Raw genomic sequence first — 21,361 nt, forward strand, 5'->3', positions numbered from 1 at the left:
ACAGAATTCCTAGTCTTAGGTGTATCCACTGTCTTTTAGCCTCAGTCAGCTGAGACCCCACATTTTCCTTCTCTTTTTTTTTTTTTTTTCTAAATCACATTCCATTAGAAGTTCTTGTTGCCATTTTTTCCCCCCAGTCTCTAATATAATTGAGCTTTCCATTCTATGGAACGTATTTCTGCATTTCTCCTTTGTAGTATTCCTCCTTGCTTCCATCTTTTTTGGACATTTTTTTACACTCTTGGATTCCCTTTTCTAGCCCAAGCAGACTCTGTTAGTGTCCTTATTTTCCTCAGGATTGTGACAGGGTTGTTTTGTGGGGGGGAATTTGTCAAGACCAGATCTTTTGAGCTGCTTTGTCCTTCAGAGATATCATCCATAAGATCCCATCTACTGAATGCATGGTTTGTTCATCCTCAAAACTTCCCCACATTCCCAGATTTTGGTGGCTTTTAGCAGATTCCCAGCATGGTGTCCTTCACAAAAACTACTGCTTTGGGGTACATAATACCATTTATTTTATATTTGATAGATTCATAGAATAATTTGGGTTGGAAGGGACAATCAAAGATTGTCCAATTTCACCTCCTGCCATGGCAGGGACACCTTCCACTGTCCCAGGCTGCTCCAACCTGGCCTTGGGCACTGCCAGGATCCAGAAGCAGCCACAGCTGCTCTGGGAATTCTTTCCAGGCCCTCCCCACCCTCACAGGGAAAGATTTTTTTCCCCAGTATCTAATCCAAACCTGCTCTCATTCACGGTGTCGTCTCCTCTAACTGTGGCCCACCAACCCAAATAATTCTGGAATTCATTGATTTGACTAAAATCGAAAGGGTTTGGGTTGTTTTTGGGTTTTTTTGTTTGTTTGTGGGGTTTTTTTTGTTATTTTTGGTGGGGTTTTTTTGTTTGTTTGTTTTTGTTGGGGTTTTTTGAGTTTTTTTTTGTTTTTTCGTCTTGCTGTTACAACACTCTCTAAACAACCTCTTTGAGAGTGAGATTTTCAGACAAGGAACTTGAAGGGAAGGGACAAATCTGCCCATAACTCTCGTGCCCAGGTATTTGAACATCTGGAATGCACTGCTGGCTGTGGTAATGCCTCTGCAATACTGTAACACAGCAGGATGCTTTAATGAGAGTTTCAACCTTAAACCCACAACATCAATGAAATTTATAGCTGTTAACCTTAGTCCAACGTAGTTTTGGGGGTTTCAGTTCCCATTTTATGTTCATGCAGGATGAAAAGTCGTTGTGTTGGCAGGCCAGAGTTCTCCTTACACTTGGAATTTCTGTAAAATAATTAAATATTGTTTATTACTCTTAGTATGCACTACAGGCTGGGGAGGAGGGTTATTTGTATAAAAAGCTGTGCTAGAACCTCTCTGTTACTATTTCAGCTGCTTTAATATTCTTGAATGCCAAAAGTGTCTTGCTCACATTTTGGAAAATACCACAAAAATGTTCCCAAAAAAAAAAAAATTTACATAAAATTCCAGTATCATCTTCTATGATCATATAGATGTCATCTGATATTCTTCCTGAAGGGTAAATTTATTTTCATGTTGCCATAATCTTATATCTCACTCTGGTTTTTGGAATTAATACTTGGAGCACGGTGGTTAAAGAGCACAAAAAAAAAAAAAAAAGAAAAAAAAGATAATTTCTTGAAGGAAAAAATTTTGGAAGGGGGGGGGGAAATGTGGTGAGCACTGTGATTAGGCCACTCTGCAGAAAAACAAAATTGTTAAGTCTGCAACTGATTAAGTTGAAAGAGAAGAAGGGAAGTCAATATGTAAAAAAGTGCACGTACAGTTAATCTTTCTGGTAAGGAAAATCCAAGTTGTTTCTCCCAGAAAAGAAACAAAAAAACCCCACCAAACTAACAAGCACACCCCATGTACAGAGCTCTGAGGCTGGGGGAAGGCAGGCAGGAGGCTGTGTGGAGATTTTTAATTATCGTTGGCTTCATGTTAATTCCAGCACAATCTCAGGAAGTAGTAAAAAAAAAAAAAAACCAAAATCAGTCTGTGTGTCTCTTGGTGTATCAGTCTGGGAATTAACAACTTTCCCGTGTTGTGTCCTTTAAAGAATTTCTTCGTGACCCTTGAAGGTCCAGCCCCAGTCTCTCCATGTAATGAGTTCCTACCTGCTGCCAAATCTCCAAGAGCTGCATCATCTGCTCTCCTGATTGTATCTCTTTGGTGCAGAAGCCTGTGTTTTGCTCTTAATTAGCTTTTTTCCTGCTCTGTTTATTTTCCTCCCCTCATGGCAGCACATGATTTTTTTTTTTTTTCATTATTTAAAAACAGATACATTAATTGAGAAGCAACGGAAATCCATGTGTTTTAACAAAGCCTGTCATTCCTTCCCAACCGTGTATCCAAGTTTAAATTGGATTTTTCTGTTGCAAAAGCATTGGGTTGGTGTTGTAAACAAGCTGCTCCCAGAAGACAGGGATGAAACCTCCTGAGCTTTGGGGGGATCTTCCCCCTGAGGGGCTGGAGCATGTCCAGGGAAGAGAAGGATCTGGGAAACACATCCTGGGAGGAGCAGCTGGGGGTGCTCAGCCTGGAGAAAAGGAGGATCAGGGGGAGCTCATTGCAGGAAGGGCAGTGAGGGAGAGTTGCTGAAAGTGAAAGGAGGAGAGGAAATGGCCTCAACTGACCAGAGGAGGCTCAGGTTGGAGACTGGGAAAGAAAATTTCCCTGGCAGAGTGGCCAGGCCTTGGGATGAGCTGCCCAGGGAGGTTTGGAGTCACTGGAATTGTCCCCGAGGAGTCTGGATGTGGCCCTGTGTGGGAACTCAAAATGTCCCTCAGACATTTTTGGAGGTTCCAGGCCTTGGTCAGAAGCATTCTAGACCCTGGCAGGCAGCTGGAAACAGCTGGGATTTTGAGTTTGAGCCATGGAATGAGTTACCAACTTTGAAGGTGGAACAAGCAGTCACAAAGGGTTAGATGGGATAGTAAAAGTAGTTACAAAACGGAGGGGAAATTTTTTAGTATTGTACAGGGGGGTTTTAGCACCTGTCCAGGGGGGTTTTCACTTTGTACATGGGGATCAGAAGTTCTAAGATGGAGGAAAGTGGGCTGATCCTGTTCTTCCTCCTTCTTCCTTGCCTCCATGTTCTTGGTGATGTTGGCACTCACAGATTGGTTTAGAGTAGAAAAACACTTGGTAATATAGGTAGTAGGTATTGGGAGAAAACTATAAACATGTAACACGTAATATATCATATAAAAGGTAGAAAAGCACCATTTAATATAGGTAATAGGCATTGGGGACAAACTATAACCATGTAACACGTAATGTACCATATAAAAGGCAGCAGCAGCCCTGGGCAGGGGGAGAAGAAGCAGTCGGGGTCAGAGAGGATGTCAGGGTGTGTGTGTGCCTCTGCCTGAGCTCTGAGCAAACCACAGCAGCCCCAGAAGAAAATCTTTTAGATAACTCACAATAAACTGCCTTGAGACTGGACAACAAGAGCCTGTGCAGTTTTTCTTTGGAAGCTCGGGCTGGAGGAGAGACTTTTCCACCACACGAGACCCCGAACCAAGCTCAGGGTTCTCACAGCCCTGGGGACAGGGTTTGGGTGATGCTGGTGGGGCTGGACGATCCTGGAGGGCTCTTCCAGCCTTGATGATTCTGGGATTTAGTGTCAAGAGGTAAAATTTACTGCTGAAGGTGGTGGATGGGTGTGCCTGGTCTCAGCATGGGATCCATGGTGTCCAAAGGAGACAATTATCAAGTTGTGCTTCGTGGAAGGTGACTGGCAAAGAGACTTTCTGGCTGTTGGCCTTTGATGGCATCTCCATGACTCAGGAACAACGTGGGAGAACACTGCGGGGCCTGGTGCAGCCCCTGGTGGTTTCTGTGTCCCTGCCCGTGGCAGGGGGTGCAACTGGATGATCTCTGAGGTCCTTTCCAACCCAAGCCATTCCAGGATTCTATGATTTGTAATTAGCAAAGACATTTTTGATCCCCACTTTGCTTGGGCCTCCCAATAACCTCATCGTCATGAAAGTAGAACCACAGAATTCACAGAATTCCAGAATCACTGGGTTGGAAGAGACCTTCAAGATCATCAAGTCCAAGCCCCAACACCTCAACTCAACCCTGGCTTAGTTTAAAACATCCAGGCTTGTTTTAAACACACCCAGGGATGGTGACTCCACCACCTCACCGGGCAGGACATCCAGAACTTTATCACTCTTTCCATAAAAAACATTTGCCTAACATCCAGCCTAAACTGAGTTAGGCATTTGAGAGATACTCTGAAATCTCTGGGTTTCTTGCCTTTTGGAGCTGCCACAGCCCCAGGAGTTGCTGATTGACCACGTGTGGAGCAGGAGCAAGGGCTGGTTCCTCATCTCAGCACAAACCCGTGGGGCTCTCACAGCTCCTCCTTGCTGCTCCTGCACCTCCTCAACTGCAGAGCTTGAAACAGCTCTCAAACCCATCTGAAATTCAGGGGAAATTGTTGGTTTTCTCAGCTTTTACGGAGATGGGGCAACTGAGAGCTGTTTGAAAAGATTTTATTCTGAGTCTCGAATAGTGGCATACAAGAGATGGAAAGCTCAACACCATTCCATCAGAATCCAGCCTGTTTTTTAATTACAATACTTTATAAATGTTTCACAACTTACTAACTTTTACCACACAATACTACTATTACTTCTAACACCAATTATCTGTATTTTTTCCCCTACATAGCCTTACTACAATACATCTTTCACAGTTCTAGTTCTCTAAAACAATTTTTAAACCTTATCTTAGTATTTACACACAAACATACAACACTATATAAACTTTCTATTGAATTTTAGAAATTCCTTACAAATCCATTTCTCACAGGAAATCATTGTGAATGGTACATTTTTCTCTGATTTGGGCTGCCCTTACCCCCAAGACAAGATTGCTTTTATAGGGATGAACAATATCATGTTTGTGCCTGTGGGAAAAGCAGATTTGTGGGTTAGACATCACTTTTTGGGCTTACCTGACAGACAACACCTTGAATATGTTTTATCTCTGAAATAACTCTTGCTGAAAACGTGAAATGGAAGAGGATGGTGGTACAGTTGAGATCTGTTTAAAAGTGGCTTGAACAAAGTTCTCACAGTAGGGTTTTTTCTTCTTTTCTTTCCTTTTTTTTTATTTTTTTTTTATTTTAAGTGTAGCATTGACTCATTTGGTGGTGTTAAAGTGCACTTTCTACTTATCCCCAGAGGAAAGTTAGTATTCTTTTAAGTGAAACTATTTTAAAAGCAGAACACAAGCCTAAAATAAGCCAGTGTTCTCTAGAGCTCTCAGAAGGTGTAGATTTATTTACTGTAGTTAAATCATAATTAGTTCTCAGGGGATAGTGTATCTTTTAAACTGCTTTATTGCCACCATATTGGTTTTCTAAATAATCAGAAACTGCTGCTCTTATATTTTGTAGTATGAACAAAAATTCGCTGTAAGTAGAAACAAATGTTTAGAATTGCTGGTTGTCACTTGCTGAAGATGGGGACACCAAAAAAATGAGCACTTGAAGAAGAAGTGAAGAAATACAAAACCTGTGTTATCAGAACTTAAATGAACTATAGCTCTGACTTATTTCAGCCTAGCAGATAAAATAATATTTTATATTATCGTTTTTCAGCCAATCATTTTTTTAAAATTCTAATGGGTTGTGATCAGGACTAAATGCAAACTGAAAAAATGGTGGTGCAACGTTAACATAATATATTACCTGATATTTAAGCCTTGATTTTCATGAATGTAGCTTAGTGTTGCAGCTGATAAGCATGTGGGGTTTTTGGTTTTTTTCCCTAATTGGCAGGTTAATGTTCGACTTGCCTGAGGAGATGGGTTTAATAGCAGTGGCTGTTCGACAAACACAAGGGAAAGGTGAGTAAATTTCCTTATTTTACTCATAAATATGTATTAAATACACAAAACAAGACATTTTAAGCTGCATCATGAGCATTTTTGATAATATAACCCATAGAATAAGCCTGTCCTCTTCTCCTCCCTCGAACTGCAGATTCAAACTGAAAACCCAAAAGTTAATAAGAGCCCAAAGTAAACATTTTTTCAGGATGTTTGGTGGCTTTTGCAGAAATTATTTAGTGGTCTCCTGGTTCCTGCCAAAAAAGTTTCGCCAGTGAAGAAAGCTGCCATCACTGCTCTCAGTGTAACACAAGTCAGAGCTCCAGATGAAAACTGAAACTGGGCTAACTGGAACAGCACTGGGGCCTTCACTTGCTCTGAGATTGAGTCTGAAGGACCTGCCTGAGCAGATAAATGTAAGCAAGTCGTGTTTCCTGCCCAGAAAAATGCTGGCACTTCTTTAAAAGCCACATTTATTCTGCTGGAAGAGCAGAGTGTGTGGCCCAAGAAGCTTTTCTGAGCACGAATCCGTGAGGAGATGATTCCCTGCTTTCAGCGCAGGGTGGTTCAGAGTTTGGGTGCATTTCTGGCTGCACACAGAGCATTTCCAGAAATGCTTCTCCACTTGGACAAAGCAAGGGCTTCTAAAATGTGTCTGCTAGCAGAGACCAGGGAAATCCTGGAAGCAGGGGATTTAGGACATGCTGGGAAATTAAGTAGCAGCTTGTACTTCAGAACGTCAGAATAGAATTATAGAATGGCCTGAGTTGGAAGGGACCTTAAAGATCATCTTGTTCCACCCCCTGTCACACCTTCCACAGAACCAGGTTCTCACAGCCCCATCCAACCTGGCCTTGAACACTTACAGGGATGGGAATAAAATTAAATTTTAAAATTTAATTTTAAAATTTAAAAATTCCAGGTGTTTTGAAGAAAAAGCTTTGCAGTTTAACCCTTTTTTCTTTCAAAATTAGTTTGGAAACTCCATTAGAGCAACTTTTGGCACATTCTTGGATGGATACGTTTGAATTTTTCTCTTTAGTTGTTATCTACATTCACAAAGTGATTTTTTTTTTTTTTAATAAATGTTCTTTTCTTGAGTTGAAGTTCCCCTTTTTCCTCTCCCCGCCCAGGTCGTGGTGGGAACGTTTGGCTCAGCCCCGTGGGCTGTGCCCTGTGCACTCTGCACATCTCCATCCCTCTACATTCCAACCTGGGCCAGAGAATTCCCTTTATCCAGCACCTGGTGTCCTTGGCAGTGGTAGAGGCAGTCAGATCCATACCAGGATATGAGGTATGTCCTTCTAATTCATCTCAAAACTCCTGGTTCCCTTTCCATTAAATTCAGATTTTAGCTGTGTCTTTTCTGTGTAGAATGGCTGAATGCATAATTCAGTTCTTCAGCACTAAGAAGAATCTAAACTTAACCTTCCTAAATGTTTGATTATTGATATGTTTGAAGAAACCCAATATCCAGAGGATGAATATTCTTTTACAGAGCTGATCAAATGCACTACACTCATTTCACTCTTAATCTTGTGAAACTTAAGCCTCAATCCTCAGCAGTAAAGAAAAAGTCAATTTTGTTTGCCCAACAATGGAGCTGATTTGTTTTGATTTTGAAGGAGAATAAGGAGGATGGAAAAATGAATAAAACTGACAAATCCTTTTCTGCTTTTTTTGCTGGTGCTGTTTCAGTGGTCATTTTATCCCTTTTAAAGGATTTTTCCAACCCTTGTTTAAGGTTGAAAACTGATTTCTAAAGCAAGAACTGAGGAGAATTGCTCTCGAGAGGGAATCAAGTGTCCTGTCATCAGTATTAAAATGAAGAACCAGTCTTCTTTATCACCTCATATATCTCCTTTTTAATGTTACCATTTCCTAATATTTGCTAACTATAAAACTTTGGTATTTTACAGAAGTAGTTAACTAAAGCATATGTTTCCTATATTACAGAAAATCAATGACTTATACACATTTACACATGAACTTTATTATAGTGGCACCCAGTAGCTTTGCTGGAGTTTAGGGTCTGTCAGCCTTTCTATTAAAACCTTCTAAATTCAGTGCTTCATAACCTGAGTGGAAAAACAAAATGCTTCAGGCTAAAATTTGCAATATAAAATATTTGGCTGGAGTGGATAATTGGACCACTTAAAAACGAAGGGACAAGAGTTAGTTTTATAAAATACAGGGATGACTGGGAAAGGAGCTGATTTATGAATGGAGGTGGTTTTGCTCCTGTGTGCCTGCCCTGATGTACTGTGGCATTTTTTAATTTTATTCCATTCAAGAGAAAAAAGGTGACAGAAGTTCCAAATATTGATGTAAAAAATGTGGATCATTAATGTGTGTACTGTACTGAGCATTTGGACAGCAAAAAGCTTTCTGTGACCAAGACAGATCTACTGAAGCTGAGGGGACATCAGCCCTTGGCAGGGGAGCAAAACAGAATTAAAGGTTTAGAATCAAATATGTTACAGCAAGAAAATTTAAAACTTTATCAAAAACTCAGTGCTTGAATATCACTTTTAAACTCAGGTCCTGCAAGGCTTTTCTTTGTGTCCCTGTCATGCCAACTGCAGCAGCCATCACAAGGGGATGAGCTAGAGAGTCATGGAATCATGGAATGAGTTTGGTGAGAAGGGATCTGAAAGATCATCCCATCCCTGCCAGGCAGGGACATTTCCACTGTCCCCAGGCTGCTCCAGCCCCAGTGTCCAACCTGGCCTTGGGCACTGCCAGGGATCCAGGGGCAGCCACAGCTGCTCTGGGAATTCCATCCCAGCCCTTCCCCACCCTCACAGAGAAGGATTTTTTTCCCAATATCCCACCTAAACTTGTAATTTCTCAGTTTGAGCCATTCCCTGTGTGCTGTCCCTCCATCCCTGGAAATTGTCTCTCTCCAGCTTTCCTGGGGCTCCTCCAGGCCCTGCCAGGCCACCCTGAGCTCAGCCCAAAGCTTCTCCTGTGCAGGTGAACAATCCCAGCTGTGCCAGCCTTTCCTGCCAGCAGAGCTGCTCCATCCCTCTGCTCATCCTGGAGCCTCCCCTGGGCTGGTTCCAAAATGTCCATGTCTCAATTTATCAGCCTTAGGATGGCCACAATCACTGACTCTGCTGAACCAGCAGCAACCAAGGCTTTTGTTGTGAGTCTGAGGGCTCAGTTGGAAGTTCCCTTGTGAGATGTTAATGCTGAGGATGCAGATGGGCTTTAAATGGAGAGGATGCTTTGCTCTCCCGTTCTGACAACAGCAGAGCCTCTCTCTAGTGAGGCAAGACAAGAACATGCTCCATTTCCAGCCTGTTTGGTGATGTTTTGTGTGGTGCCTGGTGGAGCCACTCCCTGGCAAAGCCATGAGAACACCCAGCTGCCTCAGCTGTTCTTGCTGCTTGTTGTCACTTCAGGCACAGAGCTACTGTCTGGTGTCTTACAGGTGTGTGTTTCCCCCTTTGGCAGCCCTTTCATCACTGACAGCACCATTTCACTGGGTCATACCTCCCATGTCTCCAGAGCCCCCTGAAATCCCTCCCCCAGTGCGAGGAGCCGAGTTCTTTCCCATAACGAATAGGAGCTGGTGATACTTTCCCTCAGAATGCTTTGATAGCAAAATCAGGTAGTATTTCCTGTCAGTGGACGTGTCACGGACTCCTCCCTGGCCTTTAAATCTGTCAGGAAAGTAGACATGGACCCAGGTGCAGCTTTCACACATCCTGTAAAGGGATTTCATCCCCTACAATAGGAGGGAATGCGACTCTTGGAGGCCTGGAGCACCTCCCATAATTTGCCCCCAGGGATGCAGCAGTCATGGGCAGCGTTTCAAACTGCAGGAAGCACATTTGCTTTCTTTTTGTGTTTAAGTAGCCAGTGCAAAGTTCAGCTCAGCCCTGTGGTTTCAACAAAAGCTGCTCTGTGGGGCTGGGACACTGTCACACAGCTCAGTTTGTGTTTCCAGCCCCGCGACGCTGCCGAGAGCAGGGAGAGCTTTGGGATATTTCTGAGCTATTTATGTGGTTGGGAACTGGGATTTCTGCTGTCTGCTGAGTTTCCTTTCCCAAATTCAGGATGTCACTGTCGCTTTGGCTGCTACTGATGGCTTGGGAAGGCTGAGCTGGAGCAGAGCTGGGCAGAGCTACAGAATAAACAGGGATTTATTCAAGGATCTCCTCCATGGATCCACCTTGGGGAGCACCAGAGCCCAGCCAGGGCTGCACCCAAATGACCCAAAATGGTCCCAAAATGCACGAGCGCTCCCGGGGCTCTCCCTGGGATCAGTTCTGCTCCATTGGCACCTTGGAGTTCATTGTCCCATTCCAGCTCCAGCCCATCAGTCCCACCCTGCTTGTTTTTCTCTCTCCAGCCCACGCTGTTTGTGCTCCTGGGCTGAGGTTTGGATCATTTGTCCTTGGTGCCCAGCTGGAGCAGGAATTGTTTTGTCTCTGCTCTGTGCACAGAGCTCAGCATCCCATCATGTGAAGCCCAGACCCACCCACTAAAGCAGCACAGAACCTGAAATATAGAAAAGCTCAAACCTGAGGCATCGGTTCCTTCAAGTTTCCTCAGGCAGGGTTACATTTTCTGTAGCATTTGTGGAGCATTTCAGTAGATTCTCATCATGAGGAGCTGTTGACAGCAGCACTTTGGGTGTGGCAAAGAGACAGAGAAAATTCTCCTCCTCTGCTCTGCCCCCCAGGTGAGATCCCACCTGCAGAGCTGTCCCAGCCCTGCCCCAGCCCAGGAGGAGCTGGAGCTGCTGCAGAGAGCCCAGAGGAGGCTCCAGGATGAGCAGAGGGATGGAGCAGCTCTGCTGGCAGGAAAGGCTGGCACAGCTGGGATTGTTCACCTGCACAGGAGAAGCTTTGGGCTGAGCTCAGGGTGAGCCCCAGGAAATCTGGAGAGAGACAATTTCCAGGGGATGGAGGGACAGGACACAGGGAATGGCTTCCAAGTGAAAAATTCCAAGTTTAGGTGGGATGTTGGGGAAAAATCCTTCTCTGTGAGGGTGGGGAAGGGCTGGGATGGAATTCCCAGAGCAGCTGGGGCTGCCCCTGGATCCCTGGCAGTGCCCAAGGCCAGGTTGGACACTGGGGCTGGAGCAGCCTGGGACAGTGGGAGGTGTCCCTGCCATGGCAGGGGTGGCACTGGGTGGGCTTTAATTCCTTTCAACCCAAACCATTCCATGATTCTCTACAGCCTCTGGAGTGATGAATGAGCTGTAAATGTCTCTAAATGTCTGGTTTTGTTTCTTTAGGACATTGAGCTTCGAGTCAAGTGGCCAAATGATATTTACTACAGTGATCTCATGAAGATTGGTGGAGTTCTGGTAAACTCAACACTCATTGAAACAACATTTCATATTCTCATTGGTAAATGTCTATTTTGAAGCATTTCTGTGCTGCTTTTTTTTTCTGGATGATTTTGTTATCAGTGTCTGTATCAGTAAAAATGGCAACGACAAGAACAAATAATGACAGCAGGCATAAATAAATAAAGCACAACATTAAATTCAGAGGAAGCACAAAAAGTAAATGTTTTCATTCTTCTTAATAATTCCATATGCTTGACAAGTCAAACATCAATGCAAGCATCTGGATTGGTGTAGTAGAGTTCAAAGGAAGAGCATTGCATGGGAGAGGGAAGTTGTCCTCCTTGATTTATTGCAAAACCAGTGGAATATACTGAAAACCCCATCCTTTTTTTCCAATTTATGGATTTTTTGGAACATGACAAACAGTTAAACGAAGAACATGCCTTTTAAATCAGAAGAAGAGCTATGTACACAGAGTAATGTTTTCATTTTTTAATTATTGAGATGTTTTTATCATCTCTAGTCTGATAATCATCCTGCTGTTTGATAAGGAAGTTTTCCCCTAAGCTTCCCAGATCTGCTAAGAAACCTGCCAGATTCTGGTTCAAAAAGTAATTGTCTCTGCTGCGTCTGAAAAATTGAAAGAAAATTCCTTAGCAAGTCTAAAAGTATAAAGAAAAATATGATATTTGCTATTTGAATGTAGCACAAGTAAATTATCCTGCAAAGATGGAGTGGTCATGATGTTGTTCCTGTCAAAGTTCTGTGATTTTAGAGGTGCAAGCAAGAAAAGGGTTGAAGAGGACACCTCCTTCTGTGCAACAGACTTGACATTTTCTGTTCAATTTTATACCTTCATTTTGTAAATAATCAACTCGAACAGAATGGAAATTGCACAGAAACTTAAGAAATCTCTCTGTGCCCCATCAACCATTTACAGCTTCCGTGTTTTCCTACAGTCTGGTTCACACAAGGAAAGCAGAAATACATCCAAAAAATGCATTATATCAAGTGTCCCTTAAGCACTTCACATATTTGGTTTGGACCTTTTGATTCTTACCCTAAACATCAAAATATTGAAACAGAGATTTTCTGTGTCCATTCTCTCTGATATCCATCTGGTTGGTCTGGTATAGATAAATGCCCGTTTTCATCAGTCTGTTTTCACCTGGGAGCTTTTAAAATTGAAACTTCCTTGCTCCATATGAATCCAAGGATCTTTTCCATCATTCCAGTGCTGTGTTTCCCTGGAAGTTCTCGAGGGCCTCATGACATTTAAGTTTTTGTGTTAGTAGCACTGATGGGATTCAGCTTCCCCAACAGGAAAGGTGTGTCAGATCCATCACCCCTTTTCCAAAGGATCCTCTCCTAGACGGGATCCCAGGATCCCTGAGGCTGGAAAAGCTCTCCCAGCCCATGGAGTCCCAGCTGTGCCCACCTTGTCCCAGCCAGAGCTCTGAGTGCCACCTCCAGGCACCGAATTAGCTCTTTCCATGGCATTCCTAAGAATCTCCCATCAATGAGGATAATGGTGGAAATCAAAGATCATCTCTGTGGCTTCACTGCTCCAAGGAGGAGCTCAGGAGAATAAGATCAAAAACCAGCCTGAATTTTCACTGCTCAAGCCTTGCAGGTGACACGCTTCACTCCGAGACTTCTAAACACACTTGGGAAAAAAAAAAAAACAAAAAAAACCAAAAAAACCCTTTTTTTTCCAATCTGAAATTTAAAATTGAAGAACTTTACAGCATTGGGACTTCTGGGGGAGGAGTTCTGAGAAGAATATTCACCATTAATGTGAGGGCCAGACTGGGAGCAGGCGGAGGAGCCAAGCACCAGTGGAATGCAGGGGACAGCCAGCGAGCGTGACCGGCCGGCGCTCCTCTGCCTCTGCTCAGGCACGTCCAGATCCTCGTGGATCCACCACTGGAACATCCATCAGCCACATCAGCACTGCAGGGGCACTGCTGAATGCTCGCTTCTCTCGTGGACACTGCAGAGGTGGCCCCAGAGCCCTGAGCACCTCGTGGTTTTCCGATTTCCTGGCTGCCTTTTCCCCTTCGCCGTGTCCGTTCCCAGGTGTTGGGGTTTCAGCCGAGCTCCTCATCCCTGGGTGGCTGTCGTGTGCCACTTTTTGGATTTCTGAGCAGCGATGCTGAGGCTGCTGATGGACCCCGAGGCCCTGTGACCCCCTCAGTGGCCACGGTGTCTCTGTTCCCTCACATTCCCTCAGCAGACGGCTGAGTTGGGATTTGCTGGCACAACTCGTTGCATTTTCCAGTTCATTTTCCTTTTATCTCTTTCCAGTAACCCATTTCAGCTCGTTTCCACAGGACTGGTGTGTTGGGATCACCGTGCCTTGTTTGTGTGCATTCCCTGACTTGTTAAAAATCAAAAACTCCTTTTAGCTGAAGAGATCCTTCTCAAAGTTAACACAAATTAGGAATTATTAACAGCAAATTTACAAGTCAAGGCATCTGCATCTCCTTGCATCGTGTCCAAACCTGATTGACAGACAGGGGTTTTTATCCCAAATGTCTGAGGAAAGAAAAAAACCCCAAAATTATTAGGAGAAAAAAATAAACAGGTAATACAATATACTTCTTTACATCCCTGAAAGCCTGTTTCAGCAGGCTGCAGAAAAGGCCCCAAGAGCCATATTTAAACAAGGGAGGCATTCTGCCAACTCAGAATTTGGGAATTCCAGCTGGAGAAATCTCAGTGAGAGGCTTGAGGCTTCTAAGGATATGCTGTGGTGAGATAGATTAGGCAAACTGGAGTCTTACAAAGTTAAAATCAAACCTTCTGGGCTTTCCTGAGCAAGCCAAACAAGGCTTTCCAGCTGAGTGAAAAGTCTGGGTTTTTGGAAAGGGCACTCGGCTCACTGCAGTAAACAGAAAGGTCTCTGAGCTAAATTTTAGACTGGGAGATAAAACTCCATCTTAGGGTAGGATCAGATGTTCTCTGAGTGGGCTGAGGACCTGCCAGGGAGCAGAAGAATGTCTCACACGGCTGGTTTTGGAACCAAGGTGCAGTTTATCCTCTCCCAGCCCTCGCTGGCGGGATGGGGTGGGGTTGAAAGGCTGTGCTGAATTTGCCTCTGTGATTCTGAGGAGGCTTTTTGAGGACAAAGAGCAAAATGTGAGCTGAAAATTGTAATTACAAGAGTAAGAAGATTCCAAGGTGCAAGAGACTGAATGAAACCAGCTGTGAGAGCCATCCTGAGGGATCATTGTGGGGAGCAGATGAATTAAGTGCTGGCTGTGGTGGTGACAAAGAGTTTGTCTCTTTGACTGTGTCCATCTCTTTGTCTTCTGCAGGCTTTGGGTTTAATGTGAATAACAGCAACCCCACCATCTGCATCAACGACCTCATTGCAAAGTTTAACAGGGAAGAGGGGATGGAGCTGCAGCCTCTGAGTGCAGATTGTCTCATCGCAAGGACGGTGACGGTGCTGGAGAGGCTCATCGAGGTTTTTCAGGAGAAGGGGCCCAATGGAATCCTTCCCCAGTACTACAAGTATTGGGTACACAGGTAAGAATTCTCAAACTTTTCTTTTAATAAAATTGGTGGAAGAGCTCGTGGATATTTTGTCTTTTTCCACAAAATTCCCTTTAATATGAATTGAATAATTTAAAATGCTGCTCCCGAGCAGGATGCCCATTTTTAAGGGAGAATTAAAGTAGCACATAATAAACCAGAGACTAGCATGAGTTAAAGGATGCTTCCAGTATTTTACATGTATCATCTCCAAACAAAGGGAATTCAGAATGATTTGGTTTGAGATGGATGAAGCTGCTGTACTTTTAGGAGGATGAAACAAATAGACTTTCGATTAACTCCAACTCCATTCATTCCAAAAAAGGAGATTAAAGCAGGTAGAAAATGCTGCTGAAAGTCATTCTGGGTAAAGAAACCAGTGAGGTGGGAAGTGAAATATTCTGTTAGAGGGTGAAGCCTTTCCTGTGAGGGTGGTGACAGAGAAATCCTGGCTGCCCCATCCCTGGAGGGCCCAAGGCCAGGTTGGACACTGGGGCTTGGAGCAGTCTGGGATAATGGAAGCTGTCAGGGTTGGAGTAGGATGATCTTTAAAGCCCTTTCCAACCCAAACCATTCTATGATCCTTTTAATGATTCTGATGAGTCCTCTGAGGTGATTTTGGTGCCTTGGAGTGGCTCCCTAGGACAGAGGCTAGACAAGATTAAGAGAATAAGAGCAGCAGGTATTTATTAAAGGCTCCACAGACACACCTGGGGCACTCAGAAGCCTCCCAGAGGTCTCACCCAAGCTGGACAATGGTCACGAGTGTTTCACACAATTATAAATTTGGCCCATTTACATATCAGGGGTTAATCCTCCAATTACAGCTGCAGGTAATGAAGTCATTAATCATTTTGCTCCCTCCCAATTCACTTTTTATCCTTTTCAGGGCCTGAGGCTGTAGGGTGTCCTTGGATTTCAGGCCTAGAGGGATTGTTCTGTCTGACCAAAATGTGAAGACAGTCACAAACACTTCCTAAGGAGTTTAGAGTTATGCACTAATGCAGTACAGGATTGGAAAAATGGAAAAGCTGAAATCTTAAGGCATCAGTTTTAACTGCTCAGTGTCCATGAGTTGCTGTCCTGGTTTGAAAGACAGGGGTTTGCTGAGGAAGACAGGAGCCTCTCTTGAAATGGAAAATGTAAACTCCTTCCCTCTGAATTGTTAAAAATTTGAAATTAAGGGGCTCTCAGGCAAAGATGTGGAAGTAGGAATAACAGTTCTTTTTTAGACAAAAAAGAAAAGTAAAATAAAAATGAAGTAATACAAGACAGCACTGCCAGAGTCAGAACATGCTCTGTGTGTCAGGGAGGTGGCTCAGCCCCATCCCAGGGGGGCTCAGCCCTCCTGCAGTGCCAGCTGTGCTTCTGCTGGAGCAGGATCTGCACAAGGGGGGAGTTTTCCTCTGGAGCTCCAGGGCTGGGGGAGATGGGCCTGGGCTCCTCTGGGAATGCAGGGGGAAGAAAGCTGCTCCTCTGGGAATGCAGTGGGGAGAAAGCTGCTCCTCTGGGAATGCAGGGGGAAGAAAGCTGCTCCTCTGGGAATGCAGGGGGAAGAAAGCTGCTCCCCTGGGAATGCAGTGGGGATAAAGCTGCTCCTCTGGGAATGCAGTGGGGAGAAAGCTGCTCCTCTGGGAATGCAGGGGGAAGGAAGCTGCTCCTCTGGGAATGCAGGGGGCAAAGGCTGCTGTGCTGTTCCCAGGTCAGATTGTATCCAGGTAGGAATGCTAGGAATCCAGGTAGAATGGGCAGAGCATCTCCCCATGGATGATGGAATTTTCTCAGCCATGCAGGGACACTCACTGGCCATGATCAGGAGATAATTAATAATTAATGGCCCATTAACAGAAGAGATCTGGAGGGAGATGCTGGGTCATATTGTATCCAGGTAGGAATGCTCGGTTCCTCCCCTGGGCAGAGCATCTCCCCATGGATGATGGAATTTTCTCAGCCATGCAGGGATGGACAGAAGATAATTAATAATTAATGGCCCATGAACAGAAGAGATCTCCTGGAGGGAGGATTGGCTGTGGGAGAGATAAAGAGAAAACTGCCCAGTGAGCAGAGAGAACTGCCCCAGCTCTGACAGAGGAAATAGAACACACCCCAGGCACGTGCTGCACTTCCCTTAGGGCATTCCTGACAGAATTCTGTGTTCCAGCGGGAAGCAGGTGCGGCTCCGTGGCGAGGAGGGGCCCCTGGCCTGGATCGTTGGCATTGATGACTACGGATACCTGCAGGTGCACGAGGAGGGCCGGGGCGTGGAGTCTGTGCACCCTGATGGCAACTCCTTCGACATGCTGAGGAACCTCATCGTCCCCAAGCACTGACAGGGACTCTTTGGCACTGGCACTGGCACTGGCACCTCGACCTGTTCAAGGTGGGAAGGGTAGCTGAAAGTTGGATTTTTCCTTCTGGTTTTCCGCTTTGTGTTTGCCCTGGGTAACGTCAGCAGCTGAAAAGAGGTGGTGATCTCACAGCTGAAGGCCTTTATTCTTTTCATCAGTGTTAAAACACACCTCTGTTGCCATTCTTTGTAAGGATCTCTTCTTTTGCAAGGAATCTGATTGCAAAAAGGAGTATTTGTGGTGAACAGAACTTTGTCTTCATTTTCACCCTGTACTGGAGAGACTGAAGTGGCTCAGTATTTCCTTTTTTTTAATTTTGTTTCTGTGTGATTTAGCACAGTGCAGGACAATATTTATTTTTTTACTTTTTTTTTTTTTTACTAAATTCTGTTTTTCTGTGTTGTCTGCACTGAAACCAGCTGGAACATCACATATTCCTGAATTGCTGGGATCACCACTGTGCTTAATTCCAGGTCTGAGTGAAGATCCTTGCTGATTTGGTTCTTCTCTGTGTAGACCTCTGCAATAATTTACCAACCTGTGGTTTGATCTCAGGCCTGCAGCTCTTAAAGGCTGCCTTGAGTTTTTGGGAGAGTATTCCATCAGCACTTGGGAGCTGTGCTTGGTTATCCGAGTGATTTGCACTCTGCTCTCCTCAGTCAGCTGGATCTGAGTAAATCATCTCATCTGTCCTTCAAATCATGGTTTTCCAAGAGGTTTCAGGAAGAAAAACCCACTGGAGCAGTGTCACACCCAGGATATTTTAGCGTCTCACCTCAGGGGGTAGAACCTATAATTAATTTATAATTTAATGTAATTAATTTATAATTAATGGTAATTATATCATTATCTCAATGAAGTTAAGTGAACAAATAAAGGGAATAAATCAAAGTCCCTGCTGCAAACAACTACTGCAGTGAGAAAGAGAAATCACACCGTTCCCCCGGGTCCAAATTCCCTTCCACAGCCCTTTTGTCACCCCTTTCCCAAGCCAGTGCCTGGGTTTGCTGCTAAGCAGGAAAAGCAAGAGCTTTAACACCTGCTGACCTGAAAGCTGCTCATTTTTGGGGCTGCCTGCACATTTCCAGGTGGGGGGAACAGCCTGGGAATTCTCCTGGAGCAGCCACGTGGGAGCTCGGTGAGGTTTTCTCCCAAGGAGACTTGGCCACCACAGCTCCCCAAAAAATTCCGTGCCAACCAGGCTTGTCCCAGGTGTGATGTGGCCACCTTAATTTCTTTTTTTTTTTTCCATGGTGGATCAGCCAGATTGGTTTCCAGAAAGGAAATGACTGTCTTCTAGCCAGAAATGGGGTTTTTAGGTTAAAGTTCGCCTCATAAACAATCCAAACATTTTAGATAGTTTCAGCTTCAAAGCCAAGAAGTTTTAAAACAAGGAAACTTGTCTGTCATAGTAATTTTGACCAATCCTCACATATTAGGGTTTAGGTGGTTTGGCAGCAAGAGTAGAAATTAAATTGTCCCTGTTCAATTTAGGATTTTATGCTCCATCTCGCAAGATTTGTCTTGATTGTCCAAACCCTGCTGTTTTGTTTTGTTTTTTTTTTCCCATGATCCAAATCATGTGAGGCTGCACACCAGCATCTCCTAGAACTGCACACACACAGCTGTTAATTGCCATAATTAAAATGATACACCAAGTTTAGCTTTCCCCCACCAGATGCTTTCAAAAGTGCTTCGGGCTGAGAAGGTTTGGCAGCTGCCTTTGATATCAGAATTCAATATTAATGCATGTTGTAATCAACTGAGACTCGAGTCTGGCTTAATAAAGCTTCAGTAAAAAGAAGAAACCATATATTTATATATAGATCTATAAAAAATGGGTGTGCACATGCACACTCACATCTTGCTGCTGCATCCTCATTTATTTTCTGCCTTTTCCTTCACGAGCAAACTGTGCTGCTGCAGGAAAGCAGAGCTCTGGTGCTGCTTTTCCAGCCACAGGGTTGTACAAAAGTTCACCTTGACCCAGAAATTGTAGCTAAAACTCTCTCAGCTTTAGGATTTGCCTGCAGGGAGCACCTCTGGCGTTTTGTGCCACACAGACTGGGAAGTGCCTGGAGGGATTGAACAACCAGGTCGTGCCTCAGGATGGGGCTTGAGTGGCTTCCTTGAAACTTCCTTCTCCCTTCACCAGGGACAAAAAAATACAGGGAAAAGGATAAAACATGGGAATTTTGGAAGGGCAGAAGGAGTTTGTAAAGCTTTAGTGGCTGAGCAGCAGCAGATATATATTTTTAACAGCAAAATGCTGCACCATTTCCTGGCTGCTGTTGGTCCTTTTGTAGCTGCCTTAGTGATGAGCTGCTTCTAGGAGCTGTCAGGTTATTCCCAACATTTTTGCACTGGGAAGAAACTTGGAGTGGGATTTCCTTGCCACAAGGGAGAGCTGCCCAAACCTGGATGTGCCCAAGCCACTTTGCTTTTTCAGTGGCCTCTTGTGGTGTCTCCTGGATTTGGATGAAGGATTTGCTGCTTTCCCTTGGGAAGAACCAAAGCCAAGGAGAATTCCCATGGGACAGAAATGGATGAAATCCTTGCGGGTGAGTCCCTGGAGAAGTCCCTGACTCTCTGTCAGGTAGAGTCTGATTCTGCCAATCGTGGCATGCCCAGAAAGCCACAACATTTTTGCAGGAAAATCCTCGTTTTTCTTGTTCTCCGTGTGTGACAGACAAATGTGGTGTGGGGTGGCCCTGGATGTGGGGCTGGAGAGATCCAGCCAGCTCCAGGCCCAGGAATAATGCATTGAAAATGTCTCATTTCGTTCAGCTGTCTGGATTAGTAAAACACCTCTTCCATTGTGAGGCTGAGGTCATATCTTAAACTATTTTCTTGATGAAGTGCTTTCAAAAAACCCATTTATTGCCATGTCCGTATTTCTGGGACTTCATTTTTTTTAATTTTTTTTTTTTTCTTTTCCTGCTGGGCTCTGGTGGAACATTTCTCATGGTGAAAACATTTGTGGGGGTTGTTTATTGATAGGAAAACTTCTGGGTGTGTTGGCACGCGTGCGAGTGCGGGGTAGGTCGTGCCCAGTCAGCAACAAAGCTGCTTCCAAAGGTTTGAAAAAGTAATAATGCACTTCACATTTCAGAGTCCAGGCAGCACATCCTGCTTCTAGTAAAGCTTTTATAAGACTTCAGAGCTTTTTTTTTTTTTTAATACATCCAACAAATCAAGGGCTATTACCTGGAAATAATATTAAAGCATTTAATTCTTTATGCTGCTGCTTCACTGTGCAAAAATTTGTTTCTTTGCTTTCTCTGATTCAGCTGCATCAGCAGCCTGAAAAAAAAAATTACTTTTTGCAACTCTTTGGAGATCTCTACAATCAAGCTGTCTGTCATGGGAAAGATTTGTGCTGGTTCCTGAGGGTCACTGGTTTGATAAAAGCATTTGCATGTCCAAGTGGTGGTGGGGATGCACTGCCTTGATCTGACACCAAAGAAATTAAACCTGGGCCCAGGAAAGGGCAGAGGTCAAAAAATGACAGATAAAAAAGAACTGCAGGGAAGAATTGTCAAGTGTTGAGTATTGGTGATTCTGTGTTGTTTGCATTTTCCAAGTGTCTTCGTTTAAAACGCAACGTGGCAAAAATACAATAATTTTTTAAAAATCTGTGTTTTATAATACGTTAATTGTCAATGTAGAACACATCATGCTTGAAATAAATTTTCAAATATGCACCACTGTCCTTTGTGAAATACTTTGTTTTGTATTTAAAAAAAATTAAAAGAGAGACATTCAACTCAGTTTTCCTTTGGCTACAGGATTTTATTAACATTTTAACAGTTTTGTTTTACATAATAAATAAGCAAAAATGCTTTACATTTTTAGGGAATACATATATAATTCTGAGCTTGAATAGGTTGGTTGGGTTGCGTGCCTCTTCACCTACACTTGCCAAATAGCTTTTATCTGCATCATATTTAAAAAAAAAAAAAAAAAAAGCAAAATCTAACCTTCAGGAAAAAACTGGAATAACATTTCCTCTGTGGCGTTTTTGAAGTGTGGCTGAAATGCTGGAAAAATGAGAATTTATGTCCTGTCTTGAGATTTCTGGAGAAATTCTGTCAGATTTCCCATTCATTGGCACTTTCAGTGGTGAATTCCCCAGTTTTGCACCTGTTGTGCTGGATTTTTCTTAAATTACCTTTTCCAAATCGCAGGGCACAGAGAGCTGGGGACAGATCTGTGCTTTTTTCACCTTGTTTTATTCCCATTGCACTGCTTCCAAAACTTGGAGACCTCACTATGGGATTCACTTTTCCAG

At 43.9% G+C, this 21,361-nt stretch overlaps 1 protein-coding gene across 3 annotated transcripts in view; it reads left to right on the plus strand.

Annotated features, from left to right (window-relative positions):
• Positions 1-21,361, plus strand: part of HLCS (holocarboxylase synthetase) — a 144,758-nt gene that overhangs the window by 99,848 nt on the left and 23,549 nt on the right. For 2 of the 3 annotated variants that reach the window (XR_013339545.1, XR_002465180.3), the window contains exons 7-11: positions 5,825-5,892; positions 7,008-7,168; positions 11,126-11,240; positions 14,503-14,716; positions 16,884-17,102. Coding sequence is in view for 1 of the 3 variants with exons in the window: in XM_021527455.2 (XP_021383130.2) it covers positions 5,825-5,892; positions 7,008-7,168; positions 11,126-11,240; positions 14,503-14,716; positions 16,884-17,052 (727 nt within the window). In the remaining 2 variants the exon portion in view is untranslated. Of the gene's footprint in view, positions 1-5,824; positions 5,893-7,007; positions 7,169-11,125; positions 11,241-14,502; positions 14,717-16,883; positions 20,841-21,361 lie in introns of those variants that run through there. The other variant, XM_021527455.2, reaches the window with a different exon arrangement.

This window comes from Lonchura striata, chromosome 2, assembly GCF_046129695.1.
Source record: "Lonchura striata isolate bLonStr1 chromosome 2, bLonStr1.mat, whole genome shotgun sequence".
NCBI classification, from domain to species: Eukaryota; Metazoa; Chordata; class Aves; order Passeriformes; family Estrildidae; genus Lonchura; species Lonchura striata.